Below are 14,900 nucleotides of genomic sequence, written 5' to 3' on the forward strand. Positions count from 1 at the left end.
GAGGGAGAAAGACTCAAAATTTTAACAAATGATAAAAATTGTTTTTTCACGTAATTAAAAAATGCTTTAAAAATATCATTTAAAAACATGCTCCTGACTTTATGTAGCTGATATTCTAATTGCAGGCAGTACAGTGGGATTGTATTGTGTGGCTTGTGTCAAGAGGTTTGGAGACTTTTTTTTGGTCATATTTATATTTTTTACACATTATGCAATCTCTTCATTGGGTTGTCTTGGAGGAGTGCCCATCTCAATGTCCTGATCACAGGCCAGACCCTGAGTCTTCTGACACATTGAACAATACTTTAGTTGTTCTCACAACATAAAAAATGCTGTTTCCATGAAAAGCTGAGTCGTACAGTGCCAAAGAAGGCCTTGTGAAAGGGGATCGCTCTGCTCACCCAACTGTAGCCAGTTCATGACCCAAAGAGAGAATAAAATGCAAGACTCTTGGTGAAGCCCCTCTCATTGTTCAGGGGGTGTCCTGTAGCTTTTAGCAGTCTTCTCTGAATGCCCATGAGAAGCAGATGTAGTGATTGGAGCAGTGGGCTCCCCACCAAATGCATCCTAGCTTTGTGAACTTAGTCAAGTCAGAGTCTTAATATTTCTAAGCCTCAGTTTTCTTGCCTATACAATGAGGGAGATGTATGAACTCACTTGCCTCAAAGGTACCCTCCAGCTCTGAACATATAAACATATCTTTCTTGACACTTCCTTCTAAGCAACCACATTCAAAGTACTTTTTATTCTTAAACTGGAAAAGAAAAAAAGGAACATGAACCCTTTACAGCTGCTGCGACTACAGCCTCCTCTGCTTCCTCTCCTTGGGTTGGGCAGACAAAACTAGATCACAGTGTCTGAGAAATGCAAGCACAAAAACCACAATTTTTGGTAAATTGTATGCATCATGTAACAAAACAGGAACAAAGAAGAAATAAGATATGAGAACACTGTTTGAAGGGCAAAACTACTTGAAAACGCCTTTCTGAACCTTGAAAGGAGAATTTTCTCAATAGAGTTCAGGAGTGGCTTCTGTGGGAAGTCACGTTTGATAAAATAGCTAACTTTAAATTTGCAGTAGTATTTAAACCAGTCAAATGAACAAACAACAACAATAACAAGAATACAAACAAAAAACTTTTGGGGAAAAAACCTCATTTTCACAGAAGGACAACTTTCATCTTATGTGAGTATTTTTAAAGAACTCTGCTCCAATAGCTGCCTTGCTGGTTTCTCTGTCAAGTGACACCCTAGTCCCTGGGTTATCTGGAGAGTTCTAAGGTTGCCTGTCAAGAAAGAGCCTAGCTACATCTGAAGCAAGACAAATAGATATCAGTGGGAGTGCAGTTCCCATCTGTGTTGAGCAAACATGACTCACTTTGTTTTATACAGACGAAATCTTTGTCATCAAACATGTGACATCAAATATGGGTGATTCATACTCTAGCAAGAACACAGGACCAAACCTATTTACCCATCTAGGAAACTTATCTGGGATGTTCCAAAGATCACCTTGCAGTTCTCACCACAATTTACCTGCATGTTATATTCTAGGGAGTCTGGGCTGCTAAGGATAACTGGAAATGGTCCTCCATCTGCTAGGAATGACCTCCAAGGAAACAGCACGCATGCCTAAAGGAACCAAATAAAAAACCTAATATCATAGTTTTGTAACAATAAATTCATGAATGAATTACACGAATGAATATGTATGTATATTATATACTGATAAACATACATTGGGAAATCTAATTATTTTGGGTAGCCTATAGCAAAAATGGGGGTGGTGAAAGGCTAGAGAGAAAGAAGGGGTAAAGATAGAGGGAAGAGAGAGGGAGGGAATGAAGGAAAGAGGAGAGGAAATAAGGAAGAAAGAGAAAAGGAGAAGGAAGAAAAGATAATGAAAACAGAAGAGAAAAGAAAAAAGAGAGGGAGGAAGAAAAGGGGAAGGAAAAAGAGAGGAAAGAGAGGAAAAGACAGGTAGGAGAGATAGAGGAAAGAAGAAGGAAAAGAAAAGAAGAAAAGAGGTAAGATGGGAAGAGAATCTTACCATACATACAGAAAACTAAATAATAACTTTGAAAATTTCTCATATATATATGGAAAGAAAATTAAAAAAAATTTAAATCAACAATGTTGTCACTTTATGTCCTATTTTCTCTAAAGAGTAATATGTGTCTTTTATAAGTGTGTTTCACTCACCTGGTGGCTCTGTGGATCAAGGGGCTGAGGAAGACAGAATTGTGAAGCAAATACAGACTTTACAAGATTGTTGCTCATTGGTTGTAACCCATGAAAGACAGAATCTGTGACAGTCTGGTAGGCAGAAATGTTTCCAGCAAGCAAAAATGTTTCTCTAACAAAATATGAATATAATTTGTTAAAAATCAATAACTTTTACTTTTTCACAATCCTTAAAAATTCTTGCAAGTTAAATTTTAAAGTGAATTTCTGCAAGCCACTGATTAATGCCTCTTTTCTTCTTTTTAGGCTAAGCTCCTTGAGAAAGCCATTTACAATTGGTGCTTACAATTTCTCTCCTCTCACTCACTTTTAAAACCCTGGACAATCTGGTTTCCAATCTCATCATTCAACTGGAAATACTCCAAAGTTATCAATAATCTCTTAAAAAACAAATGTAAAGGCCTTTTTTCCAATCCTCATTCTTCTTGACCTAGGTTTCCTTTGACAGGTTGATGAGCCTTTTATTTCTGGGTTTCTCCTCCCTAGATTTTTGAAATATTGCTCTCTCCTGACTCTTTACCCACTAGATGATTCCTTTTCAAGGTCTTTCGTTGAATCTTCCTCTAGGGTCATGAATTAACTGCTGGTGTCAAACAAGACTCCTTCTTGTGCCTTCTTTTCTTCTCTCTCTATTGTCTCACTTAGTGATCTCATCAGCTCCCAAGGTTCAATTATAATTTCTATGCAGAAGATTCCCAGATCTATTATCAAGTTCTAATTTCTCTCCAGAGCTCCAGTCTCAAATTACCAATTGCCTTTTAGACCTTTCAAACTAGATCTCAGGTGTCTCACTCTCAGAATATTTAAAACAGAATTCTTATCTTCCTTCTTGCCTCTTCTAAATTTCCCTATTACTGTTGAGGGTGCCATGATCCTACCAGTCACCCAATCTCAGCCTTTTGTTTCATTTTCAACTTCTCACTCTTTTATTTTTCATATTTGGTTTGTTGATGTCTTCTTTCTACCTTCACAACGTCCCTCATATATGCCCATTCTCTCTCCTCAAGCTTTACTTCAGTTAGCCTAGTCTATTGCAATAGTCTCCTGGTCTCCCTGATTCTGCCTCTTCATTTACAGATAAGGAAACAGGTTCACAAAGTTTAAGTGACTTGTCCCATTGCTTTACACTCATATCATATTTATTTGTTATTATTTCATCAATAAATCAAATACTTGCAATTTTCTTGGTGTGCAAACTCCCTTCATTAGTTTAGACTGCAAACTATCTATCTCTAACTTAGAGTCATAGAGAAGCACTTGCTTGAAGTTCTCATTATCATATAGCTACTATGTCTCAGAGGTGGGATTTTTACAATGCTTTAAAATTTTTAAAGTGCTTTCATCAGAGGAATTCTTTTTTCTTCTTTTTTCAAGAGGAATCCTTATAAGCTGTGCAAGGGCAGTTTAAGTATTCTCTTTTAAAATATCTTTGACAGTCATAAATGTGTATATCTAGGCCTGTTATTTTTTAGATATATACATACACACACATATATATTATATGTGTTTATATATATGTACATATATATAAACACATATATATCTCCCTCTCTCAGATTGTAAGCATCCTGATGATAAGTTTTGTATTATAGTTCTCTTCATATTTCCTCTAGTACCTGGCACAGTTTCTTAATATAGTTCATAAATATGTTGGGTTTTTTTAAAATAAATAAGTGAATGAAACACAACTCGTATACATGAAATATATTATAGTTGAAAGTGCTTGATTTGGAGTTAGATGTGCTAGGTTTAAATTTACCTATGTGAGTAAAGAGCTAAGATGAGAATTAGTAAAAAGCAAAAAAGAAAGAATAATAAAGAAAACGCTTGGTGTATAAGTGAAACAATTCAACCATAATAATTTAAACAATCTATCACTAGGCATTTAGGGATTGCTAAGACAAAAATGAAATAATATCTGCCCTTAAGGAGTTTATATTCTTTAAAAAATATTTATTTCATAAGCACTTCTCTCTTCTTCTCACTGTTATACTACTCCATTGAAAAAAAATTTTTTAAAGGAAAACTATCATAGTGAATAAGCATAATCCAACAAGATAAATTCTCACATTGGTCATGTCTAAAAATACATGTCTCATTGTGTAATTTAAATCCATCATCTCTGTGGCAAGATATAAGTGGAGGATTTCTCATTAGACCTCTTAACTCTTGGCTTATTATTGTATTGATCATGATTGTAAAATTTTTTGAAGTTGTTGTTGGTTTCCCCTCCTTAAAATGTCATTGTATAAATGTTTCACTTAGTTCTAATCATTTGAACCTCCCCAATCGGTTCTTGGAGATCTTTTTAGCTTCTCTGACCATTTCATCATTTCTTAAGTTACAATAATATTCCATTATATCCATAGGCGATAATTTGTTCATTCATTCCCAATAGGGGTGCCCCCAATTAGTTTCCAATTTGGGGCTACTACAAAAAGACTTGCTACAAACATTTTTGTACTTTTGGATACTTTTCTTCTTTCTTTGGTTTCTTTGAAATAGAACATATATTCTAAGGAATAATTATATTACCAAAATTTGGAAATGGACAGCAGAAATGGCACTGACATCAATTATAATAATTTATACAAAATTTAGCCAATGTAAATTGTTGTCAAAATATAGAGACCAAAAGACTCCAGAAAACACTTCCGTCAGTAAACATTTGACTTACTTGCCAGAGAAGATGGCTGGTAAAGCAACACTAGGTTAGAAAAACAAAGAAGACTAATAGACATTTATGAAGTTATATCTTACAAAGCAGAGAGAAGTAGTAAAAAGTAAAACCAGTTTAAAGAAAATTTAGCAAGACATTTGACTTAATGAAGAAGTGACTCATTTATACACATAAATTATTGAATATTTTTTGAAAGAAATATTAGAGATAATTTTTGGGTTCCTTCAGGCTTCTAATTTGGGGCTCAGTCTCTTCATTTGTTGTTATTATTCAGATTTTGCCACTGTGCCTCAGATGCCTCCTCACATGGAAATTTTTCTCAATGTCTGGGGTTTCCTCACTCTGGAACATGTCTCCATTTTTGTGGCCCCCTTCTCCCATTGTTGAGTTCCTTCTGAGGCTTCTATTTTGGGGATAGGGCTGGTCTGGTTATGTTTCATTCCATTCCCTGGCTTTATGTCTGATATATTTAAGACTTTTCCATTATGCCCCTGCAAAGATTACTTTTTCCCATCTGTCTCCTCCCCCTGACCCCCAAATCCCTCTCAGCTCCTCTTCAAATATTGTTTTTCTCCAATTAGGAAAACAACTTCCCACTCTTCTCTGCCACTGATGAAACCATTCATCTTATGGTGTATCATTAGAGTTATGTAGGAAATAATATTACCATATTCCACAAATGACCTCAAGTCAAGTTGATGTTGATCAATAAATGACAAGTTTCTTTGGATGCAATCATCCACTTAGTTCTGAAATCACTTAATTGCACTATTGTCTATCCCACAGCTCTTCTTGTTCATAAGGGCACATAATTGGCATTTAAGAAACGCTGTGAATTGATGAAAGATAGCATGGGGAATTTTACTAAATGCACGTACTGAAGTCTAGGTATATGCCATCTGGGGCATTAGATGTATCCATCTAATAACAGTATTAGGAAGGAGAGATTGATCTGGTTTGAGTTTGTCTTGCTGAAACTCAGGAGGTCTGTAGTAATCAGTTTTCCTATGTAAATGCTTATGACTCTGATATTATAATCAAGAATTTTTCCAGGAATCAAATTCAAGATGGTAGGTATATAATTCAAAGAATCTATCTTCACTTCCCTTTTTTGAAAATCAGGATTGAGAAATGAATGGATGAACAAGTTATGACATATGAATGTAATAGAATATTATTGTTCTATAAGAAATGATAAGCAGGCTAATTTCAGAAAAGCCTGGAAAAACATACACAAACTGATGCAATTGAAGTGAGCAGAACCAGGAGAATATTATACACAGTAACAGCAAAATTATGTTATAATCAACTATGATAGACTTAGGTCTTCTCAGCAATGCAGTAATCCAAGACAATTCCAAAAGACTTGGGATGGAAAATGCCATTCATATCCAGAGAGAGAACTATGGAGATTGAAGGTAGCTCATCTAAGCATAATATTTTCACCTTTTTATTTGCTTAATTTCTCATGTTTTTTTCCCTATTGGTCTGATTTTTCTTGTACAACATGATAAGGATGGAAATACACTTAAAATGATTGTACATGTTTAACCTATATCAGATTGCTTGCTGTCTTGGAGAGAGGAAAGTAAGGGAGGGAGGGATAAAAAATAATCTTACAAAAATGATTGTTGAAAACTATCTTTACATATATGTGGAAAAATAAATATTATTGAGGAAAAAAAGAAAGAAAACCAGGACCACATTCTTTTGTTTTAGTACTCTAGCACCCCTCTTATTTTCCATGACTTTTCAAACATCAACAAATGTGGTTAAGTAACTGAGCCTGGTAAATCAAAATAGGCAGAGCTCAATAGTAGGGTTATGAAGTCTTTCCTAAACTCTATGTCTCTCTTAATACATATGCAATTGCATTAGTTTTCTTATCAGCTAAATCATACTGATGTCTCATATTGAGATTCCCAACCACTAAAATCTCCAGATGTTTTTCTTTAAAACATTATTATGCCAAATTTCATTTTAATATCACCAGTGCTTCCTAATGTATTTTTCCAATACAATCACCTCATACTCCATATAACTTAGGAGCTATTCTTTTTAGTAAAGAAAAAAAGGGGGAGGGGGAATTCATCAAAAAATGTCTGCAGTGTTTTCTAATTATAGTACCTCAAATGTGCAAAGGAGCAAAGGAAAGTACCTTTTCATGTCCCTTTTTTGGGGATGGAAGTGATGAACATTCTTGGTCATGATAATTTCACAGCATTTAGTTTCTAGTGTTTTGTGGTTATTTCCATTTGCATTATTGAAGTTAATATACATAGTTTTCCTTTATTTTGTTGTTTATTTAATTTCACAGAAATTAATATCTTTCCATTCATCATTTTCATCATTTTTACATCATTTTACAGTAATATTCCCTCCCATTTATGTACCACAATATCATTAGCCATTTGTAATCTATGGACAATATCTATTTCCAGTTTTGTGTTATCTTTAAAATTATTAGGTATGCTATCTCTGTGTATTTCAATGTCATTGATGAAAATGTTAAATAGAATATAGTCAAGCTTATGTTTTTCAAAGCTGATATTGAACCAATCATGATTATTCTTTGGGTCTGCCATTTAGCAGCCAGTTCTGAAACCAGCAAATTGTTCCCTAATCTACAGCTAGTCTACATCTCTATCTTTTCCATAAAATAGTATGGGATGCTATCAAATCTTCTATTAAAATTACTTTCTGGTCTCCTGACTCCAGGGCCAGTACTCTATCCAGTTTCACCAATTAGCTGCCCCTATTTTTACTTTCAGAAAAATTGCAATATTCTATACCAATAATTTCCCATCCCTGAAAAGAAGCAAAGGAAGGTACCTTCTTCTATTTGAACAATTTTGATCAAGATAATTTCACAGCAATTCAGGTTCATTGTTTGAGCAATACTCTAGTATGCCAGTTTAGTAAGTCTTTTAGAAAAGGAAATAAGAGTAGATTTTCATGAGATAACAACAACAATAATAACAATATTTAAAGAGCACTTATGTGCCAGGCATTCTGCTAAGTGCTTTACAATTATCATTTCATATGATCCTCACAAAAACCCTGTGAGGTAAGTGATTATTATCCTGATTTAACAGATGAAGAAACTGAGGTTAAGTGATTTATCTAGTGTCACTCGTATCTGAGATCAGATTTGAACTCACATTTTCCTGAAAATTTGAAATTTGAAATTTTCTTCTTTAATTTAGTACATTAGTATCTCCAGTACCTTCCCTTTTTTGATTATCTCCAATTTATTCTGTGTATATTGTTTGTACATAGCTGTTTTCATTTTCTCTCTTCCATTAGACTGTAAATTCCTTAAAAGTAGGATCTATCTTTTGGATTTTTCTGTCTCCTGCACAGTGTTTGGTACATGATAAGGGCTTAATAAATACTAGTTAGTTGATTTGATGAAGTCATGTTGGCTCTCTGTGTTCATGACTTTGGTTTTTTTTGCAGAAATCTGATTTGCATTGGTCAAACTTCCTTAGGAAATAGTAAGAGTCAATTTGATCATTATTCTTTTATCCATTTCTACCCTTTTGTGTCAGTAGTTTATTTAGATAGGTGTTATTGTTAATCTTAATCTTAAAGACTATTTTTATATTAGGAGACACTGTCTGCATGGCATTCCCTCAATCTGCACACAAGACTATGTGGCTAATTTATTGTGATGTTTTTTCTTATTAGACTAAAATTGGCATCTAACAAACACTCTCTCCTAAAGATTTATAAACTAGACTTTGAATATGTTCAATAATTTTTACTGGGGACTCAAGCTTACTGATCTATAGCTTTCAGATTTCCACTTTTCTTACTTTTCAAAAATCAAGAAAATGTTTTCTTATCTTCAATCTTCTGTGACCTTTGCTGTCTTCCATTATATCCGAGGATTGTTGATAGTAGCTCCAAGATTACATTGGCAAGATTCTTCACTGCTAGGGATGTAAATGACCTAGAGCTGGAGACTTGAGTTTTGTTCATTCAAAGTCTCTTGGTACAATCATTTTCTCACTTATTCTGGGCTGTCATATCACCTCTATGTTGTTTGTGGTCCAATGGTTTCAGAAGTGGAGCAGCTTTGGCAGAATTTCTCTCTGAAGCATTCTTTTTATCTCAGTAAAAAACTTAAGGACATACAAACAACATCTTCTGACTGATTACTTTTGATGGGAAGATATGACTCTTCTTGGTTTGTTCCCTCAGCTTCATTTCTATTCATTTTTCTAATCAATCTCCTCCACTTCTCATTTTTAAATTTCTTATCTTTCATCTTCACATCACTGGGGCTTATTCAGTTTTATGACATGTTCTCCCAATCCTGGCAAGTTTAGACATAAGTCTTAAGCTCACAATGTCACTGAAAATACATGTCTTGACTATTTTCCTTTGCTAGCATAATCTCCACACACAGCTGGATATGTACATTAAAGCACAGAGTCCCATAACTTCTATGAATTCCTGGTTTTCAGTTTTTGCTTTATTTTATTTTCTCTCTCTCTCTCTCTCTCTCTCTCTCTCTCTCTCTCTATATATATATATATAACACATATATATATATATATAATTTTGTTTATTTATTTATTTGATATGTTTATCTTACTTTAGTAGAATCAGAAGTTGGGCTTTTGAAAATGCTAAACAATTCAGCTCCATAGCTGTCCTTTGATGCTTCATCATAGTGTGTAGTTTTTGAAGGCCATGACCACAGGGCATAAGTGCTAACAGCTTTTACTTGTTGAAACAGCTTTGAGTTTAGTACCAGAGACAGATCAAGTCTGCTGTTCAAAAACCAAACTAAGTATTAAGTGGCTCATGATCAGGAAATGATGAATTTTTTGGCCATGGCCAAATCCATATTAATCCATGAAACAAAGAAAAAGAAAAACAGTCTTATGTAGCCAGAGAGTAGTTGAATAGTGGAAATGGGGACAGAGAATGCTAAGAACCCATTTTCAGACTATCTATAAATATTAACTCAGCTGCTTTTACTCTACAGTGAGATCCGTGTACAATGATCAGTGAATTGACACAACATAGGAAGTACTGAGCTGCATCTGTATGAACATTCTGGCAGTAAATGAAACCACTGGTCAAAGGAAGTTGTAGTTCAATAGTTTTCCTGGGGGAAACGAACAAGAGTTGGCAGGCTTGGTTTCATTATACCGGTGTCCGAAGGCAATAAGGAACATCGTTTTATGGGACATTTGATCATTTTGTCTTTCAGTACTTGTGATGAGCAGAAGCAAAGGAAACACAGCAAAGACTAGCTTTAATTCCTGTGCCCACATACGTGGCAGAGGGAGAAGGGGGAGAAAAATTCTATAAAGGACTTGATAAATCCTCCAAATCAAGACTACATATCCCTTACAAAGGCAGGTAACAGGGAAGATAGTGAAAAGCTGGATAACACTGGAAAACACTGTATAGAGTTAAGAAATTAAAAAGACCAGTCAGAGCCAGAAACCTTATGAGTATGTATTTGGAAGATATATGCATATGTATGTTTATATATATATATATATATATATATATATATATATGTATATAATTGTTTTTTTAATCAATTCACCAAACGATGAACATTTCTTTATACAAATATGAATAAACAATGTCTATGTATGTAACCAGGAACTTTCTGTTACACTTCTTTAACATTTTTTTTTCTTCTTAAATATTTACTTTAATAGTTATAAAATGAACTTTGCAACTATGAAGACCTGAATTCAAGACCTACCTCTGATGGAGACTGCCTATATGTACCAACTGCTCTCCAATTAGGTATTGGGTTTTGTTTTTGTTTTCTCTCAGACTTGTGATATCATAGGTATAGGGAGATCCCAGTGAAGAAATCCCCCAATGTAAATTGATACCTTCTTTGTAATTTATGAATAATTACATGATTTATTTAGGATTACATAGCCAGTATGTGTCAAAATTGGGACTTGGACTTAGGTCTTCTGGATTCTAAGGCCAACGTCAAAGTATAGTCAAGCAAAACAACATATTGACTCTGTCTGAAAATGTTATGTCTTATTCTGCATACCTATTCCATTGTCTCTCTGCCAAGAGGTTCATGCATTCTTCTTAAACAGAGTCAGAGGGTGAGCAAACATCATCAAAAATTTTTTAATGGAAAAAATGCCTGATTACATGGAAATAATTTCAGAATCAATTGTCTGTACACTCAGATAATCAACTAAGTAGAACAAGGAGTTGATCATCAAGTTTGAAAAAAAAGATAAAGATAAGTGAAAGACACTATGATATAATTACCAATAGCCATAAACACTCTGACTTCTTCAAACAAGCTATGAATCACCCAAATAAGAAATAGGGGAGGGAGAGAAAAAAGAACCCTTTTTTTTAAAACCAAATTTTGTAGAAGTTTAATCAACATAAAAATAGTTGCCTCAGTCAGGAGTTCTGGCCAAAGGAATCCCAAAATGTCATGGCCAATTATCATTTCATCTTTGTACCAAGCAGAAAGAGATATAAGTCAAGGGCAACAGAAGTTTAGAATAAACTCATTTGTAAAATTCTATTGAGGAGAATGGTGGGAGATTATGAAAAATACTGCCTTGAAAATAGTGAAAAGTGGCAGAGATGATAACAATTCTGTAGAATTTATGTTCAGAAAAGGGCCGAGTCTAGTGGGAAATGTAAGGTAGAGCCCTGGGATGGACTAAGTACTGCATTGAGTATGGTTTTGCTTTGCTTCTTAAAACTTGATGAGAAGAAAGAAAATTTGGTTATCTTGTCTTAAAATACTCACAATACTTCGAGGTATAATTAAAAACAATATAAATAACAAATTAAATAGTAATAATAATTTATCAAATAATATAAGTTCTTTGGAGGGTAGGGACTGTTTAACTGGTACATCATAGATGCTTAATGCATACTTGCTGATTTTGATATATGTTTCTGCTTGATTATGATGCTCATAAGCAAGCCAACATGAAGATAAGTTTACAATGCCAACATCCATTGCAGAGGATAAGTAAATAAATCATCTGAACTAAGTCAGTACATACTCTGACATTCAGTGGTTGCAGTGTAAAAGTAAACACATAGGAAAATGACAAAAATTATCTTGAAAACATGACATTCAGGATGAAAAAATAAAAGAAATCAAAAACTCCTTAGAAGCTTTACCTCCGTACACCATGAAAAATTTCTTTAAGAAGGGCATCAGGTGGTATTGAACAAGGTGAGAATTTAACAATATGAGAGAAAAAAAAGAAGGAAATTGACTCTTATAAAGGAAATCACTGATTACAAGCACAGCTGCCATTTCAGAATCAGCTCTGGGTAGTCAGATTATTGACTGGCTGGAGCAAAGGTCAGTGTACATACTGAACTAGTAGAAAGGACAAAGATGAAAAGCAGACACTGGATACAGTCCTAAGAGCCTAATCCCAACCTGTTTAAACAGTCTGTCAAGTCCAAAACATGGGAAATAGGAAAAAAAGTTTAAAAAAGTTAAATCTATCAGTGTTTCTTAGTAAAGTTACAAACAGCCATCACAATGAGGAAATCAAGCAACTGCTTCTTCTAGCAAAAGCTTAATCTTGCCAATCAGAGATACAAGGCCGACAAGGATGGATCCCAGGTTAGATTATAAATCCATTTGCAAAACATCATGAAATACAATGGTAGAAAAAATAAAAGTGATATATCCTCACAAAACAGTGAGCAGAGTTTTTAGGTTAAAAAAGAAAAAAAGAGTTGTTAGAGAGCTTAGCATGAGATTAGCATAGGATTTAGGGAAGTCTGATTATCATGAGAATTTTTAGATGAAACCAAAACAACAGCTTGAAATGAATTGATGGTGCCAAACTCTCATTGAGGTCTATTTTTTAAAAATAATTATAACATTTTATTGACAGAACCCATGCCTGGGTAATTTTTTACAACAATATCCCTCGCACCATTGAGATCTATTTTTACCCGTCATGATTAGTGGAACCACTGTACTCTACCTTCTCTATGGCTAATATACTTTGGGAGAAAGCATAGTTGGAACTTAAGAGGAAATGGAAAAGAGCACCTGGACCTCAAACAGATGCACAGAGCTGTAGCCCAATAACAAAACCCTGAAGAAACTGATTTTTGAGATGTCTCAAAAGAGGTGAAGATTGCAAAAGAATGGAATACCTTGTAGGTACCATATGATTGAGCAAAGCAAAGGGAATCTACTAAAACTCTTCTTAAACAAGGTGTTATTTATGTATACATGTTAAAATCAGACAAGTTTTTTTTTTTTTGCAATAGCAAATATAGAAATAACTGTTTCCTCATCAACTGAGTATTTACATTAAAAAACCGGTTACATAACACTCCCTTAAACTGCTCTTGCTCTACACAGGACACAATTTTAAGTTTAATCTGCATTGCTAACATCTTTTCTGTCATTTTCTTAAGTCTAGACAAGCAAAAAAGTGGCAAATCAGGCCATGACTTGTAGCATTTACTAGTTCCTGAGGTTTAAATTGCTCAAACTGAAAATTATAAAATTTGATCTGGCTTAGGATATCCTTATATGTCTTTGAAAGACACTATATGAAAAATCAGTTGGGTCTATAATCAAATCATGGAGGTCAGAATGGAGTGCATTTGGATATTGTATATTTTTGATTGTTCCAAACTATTCCCTGCCACAAGAAACCTATCTTTATTTTTTTCATCTTAACACCATTATTCTCCCAGATCTGGAAGTCATATACTAACTCAGAGATTTTCAGAATTTCATTTAGCTCAAAGGACAACAGAAGGGGCATAAGTAGGTTGAAGCACATTCCCGATGGTGACGTGTGCTAGAGATGGTAAGTTACAGAGGATATATATATATAATGGGGAAATGAAATAGGATAATCATATAGTGAGAGAGTTAAGAGATAGTTTGCCAGACTTGTACTCTTGAAATATCAAAAAAAAAAAAAATCAGAAGAGCTTCAAAGGAAGGGGATCCTCTATGGAGGATTTAGAGAAAGACCTTTGTTAAAACTCACTACAGTTAAAACTCTGCATTGGAGAAAGGAATAGCCACACTGGAATCACATATGAGTAAATCAATAAGATGCTAAATTTAGAGTTGAAAAGATGCTCCAGAGTCATTGAGTCCAACCCCCTCACTTGTACAGATTAGGAAATTGAGGCTCTTGGAGGTTATGTGATTCCGCCAGATCATAGGGACAGTAAATATCAGAAGCAGAATTTGAACCCGGGTCCTCTGCCTCTAGAGCCAAGGACTTTTCCTCCTGGACTAGGAAAGTATTTAGATGTCTTCTGCTCAGGTAGACTCAGAGGAGAAAACTTGCATGCAACAAAAACTGGGGAAATATTTAATATTTGAAAGTTGCTTGTGAAATTAAAGGTGAACTTGTTGCTTGTACTAGCTATCTGCCTGCCAAGAGAGTGTTCAAAATGAAATTCGCCAAATACTAGGTCTCCAGGTTTTTTCAACCACAAACTAAAGGCCAGAATGGTATTAGAATTTTCCAAATTGCACAAGCAATTAGTAAGCATTTACTAAGTGTATACTATATGTCAGACATTGTGCTGAGTTGGGAATAATAATAAGTGAAAATAGTTTCTGCCCTTAGGGAGTTTATAATATAACGGGGAGACAACATATACGTATATAGGTATAGCATCCCCCCTGAACTCATGCTCCCAACTCACACTAGCATGGGTCTTTAGAGAAGTGATTAGAGAAGTGATTTTTTCAGGTTTTAAAGGTAATCCTATTGGTTTAGGACAATGTTTGACACAGTAGGTGTCAGTGACACAGTGACCACTGACACAGTAGGTATTAAGCACATAGTAGGTGCTTAATAAATGTTTATTGACTCATGTGGGTGATCATCTTCCTAATGAATGAACTGGTCTCTCATGTTAAAATAAAGAAATAAAATTGTGAGGTGGTAAGACATAAAAGGAGCCAATTATCTCTAGTGATCTAGTGATTCAA

General features: G+C 34.4%; 1 protein-coding gene across 1 annotated transcript in view; it reads right to left on the minus strand.

The window, feature by feature from the left end:
• The window catches only part of CCDC162P, a 214,336-nt gene that overhangs the window by 45,344 nt on the left and 154,092 nt on the right, over positions 1-14,900 (minus strand). Inside the window, exons 32-33 of the mRNA XM_031964438.1 lie at positions 2,203-2,356; positions 1,537-1,632 (exon numbers count right to left, since the gene is read on the minus strand). Coding sequence (XP_031820298.1) covers positions 1,537-1,632; positions 2,203-2,356 — 250 coding nt within the window. The remainder of the gene's footprint in view (positions 1-1,536; positions 1,633-2,202; positions 2,357-14,900) is intronic.

This window comes from Sarcophilus harrisii, chromosome 4, assembly GCF_902635505.1.
Source record: "Sarcophilus harrisii chromosome 4, mSarHar1.11, whole genome shotgun sequence".
Lineage (NCBI taxonomy): Eukaryota > Metazoa > Chordata > Mammalia > Dasyuromorphia > Dasyuridae > Sarcophilus > Sarcophilus harrisii.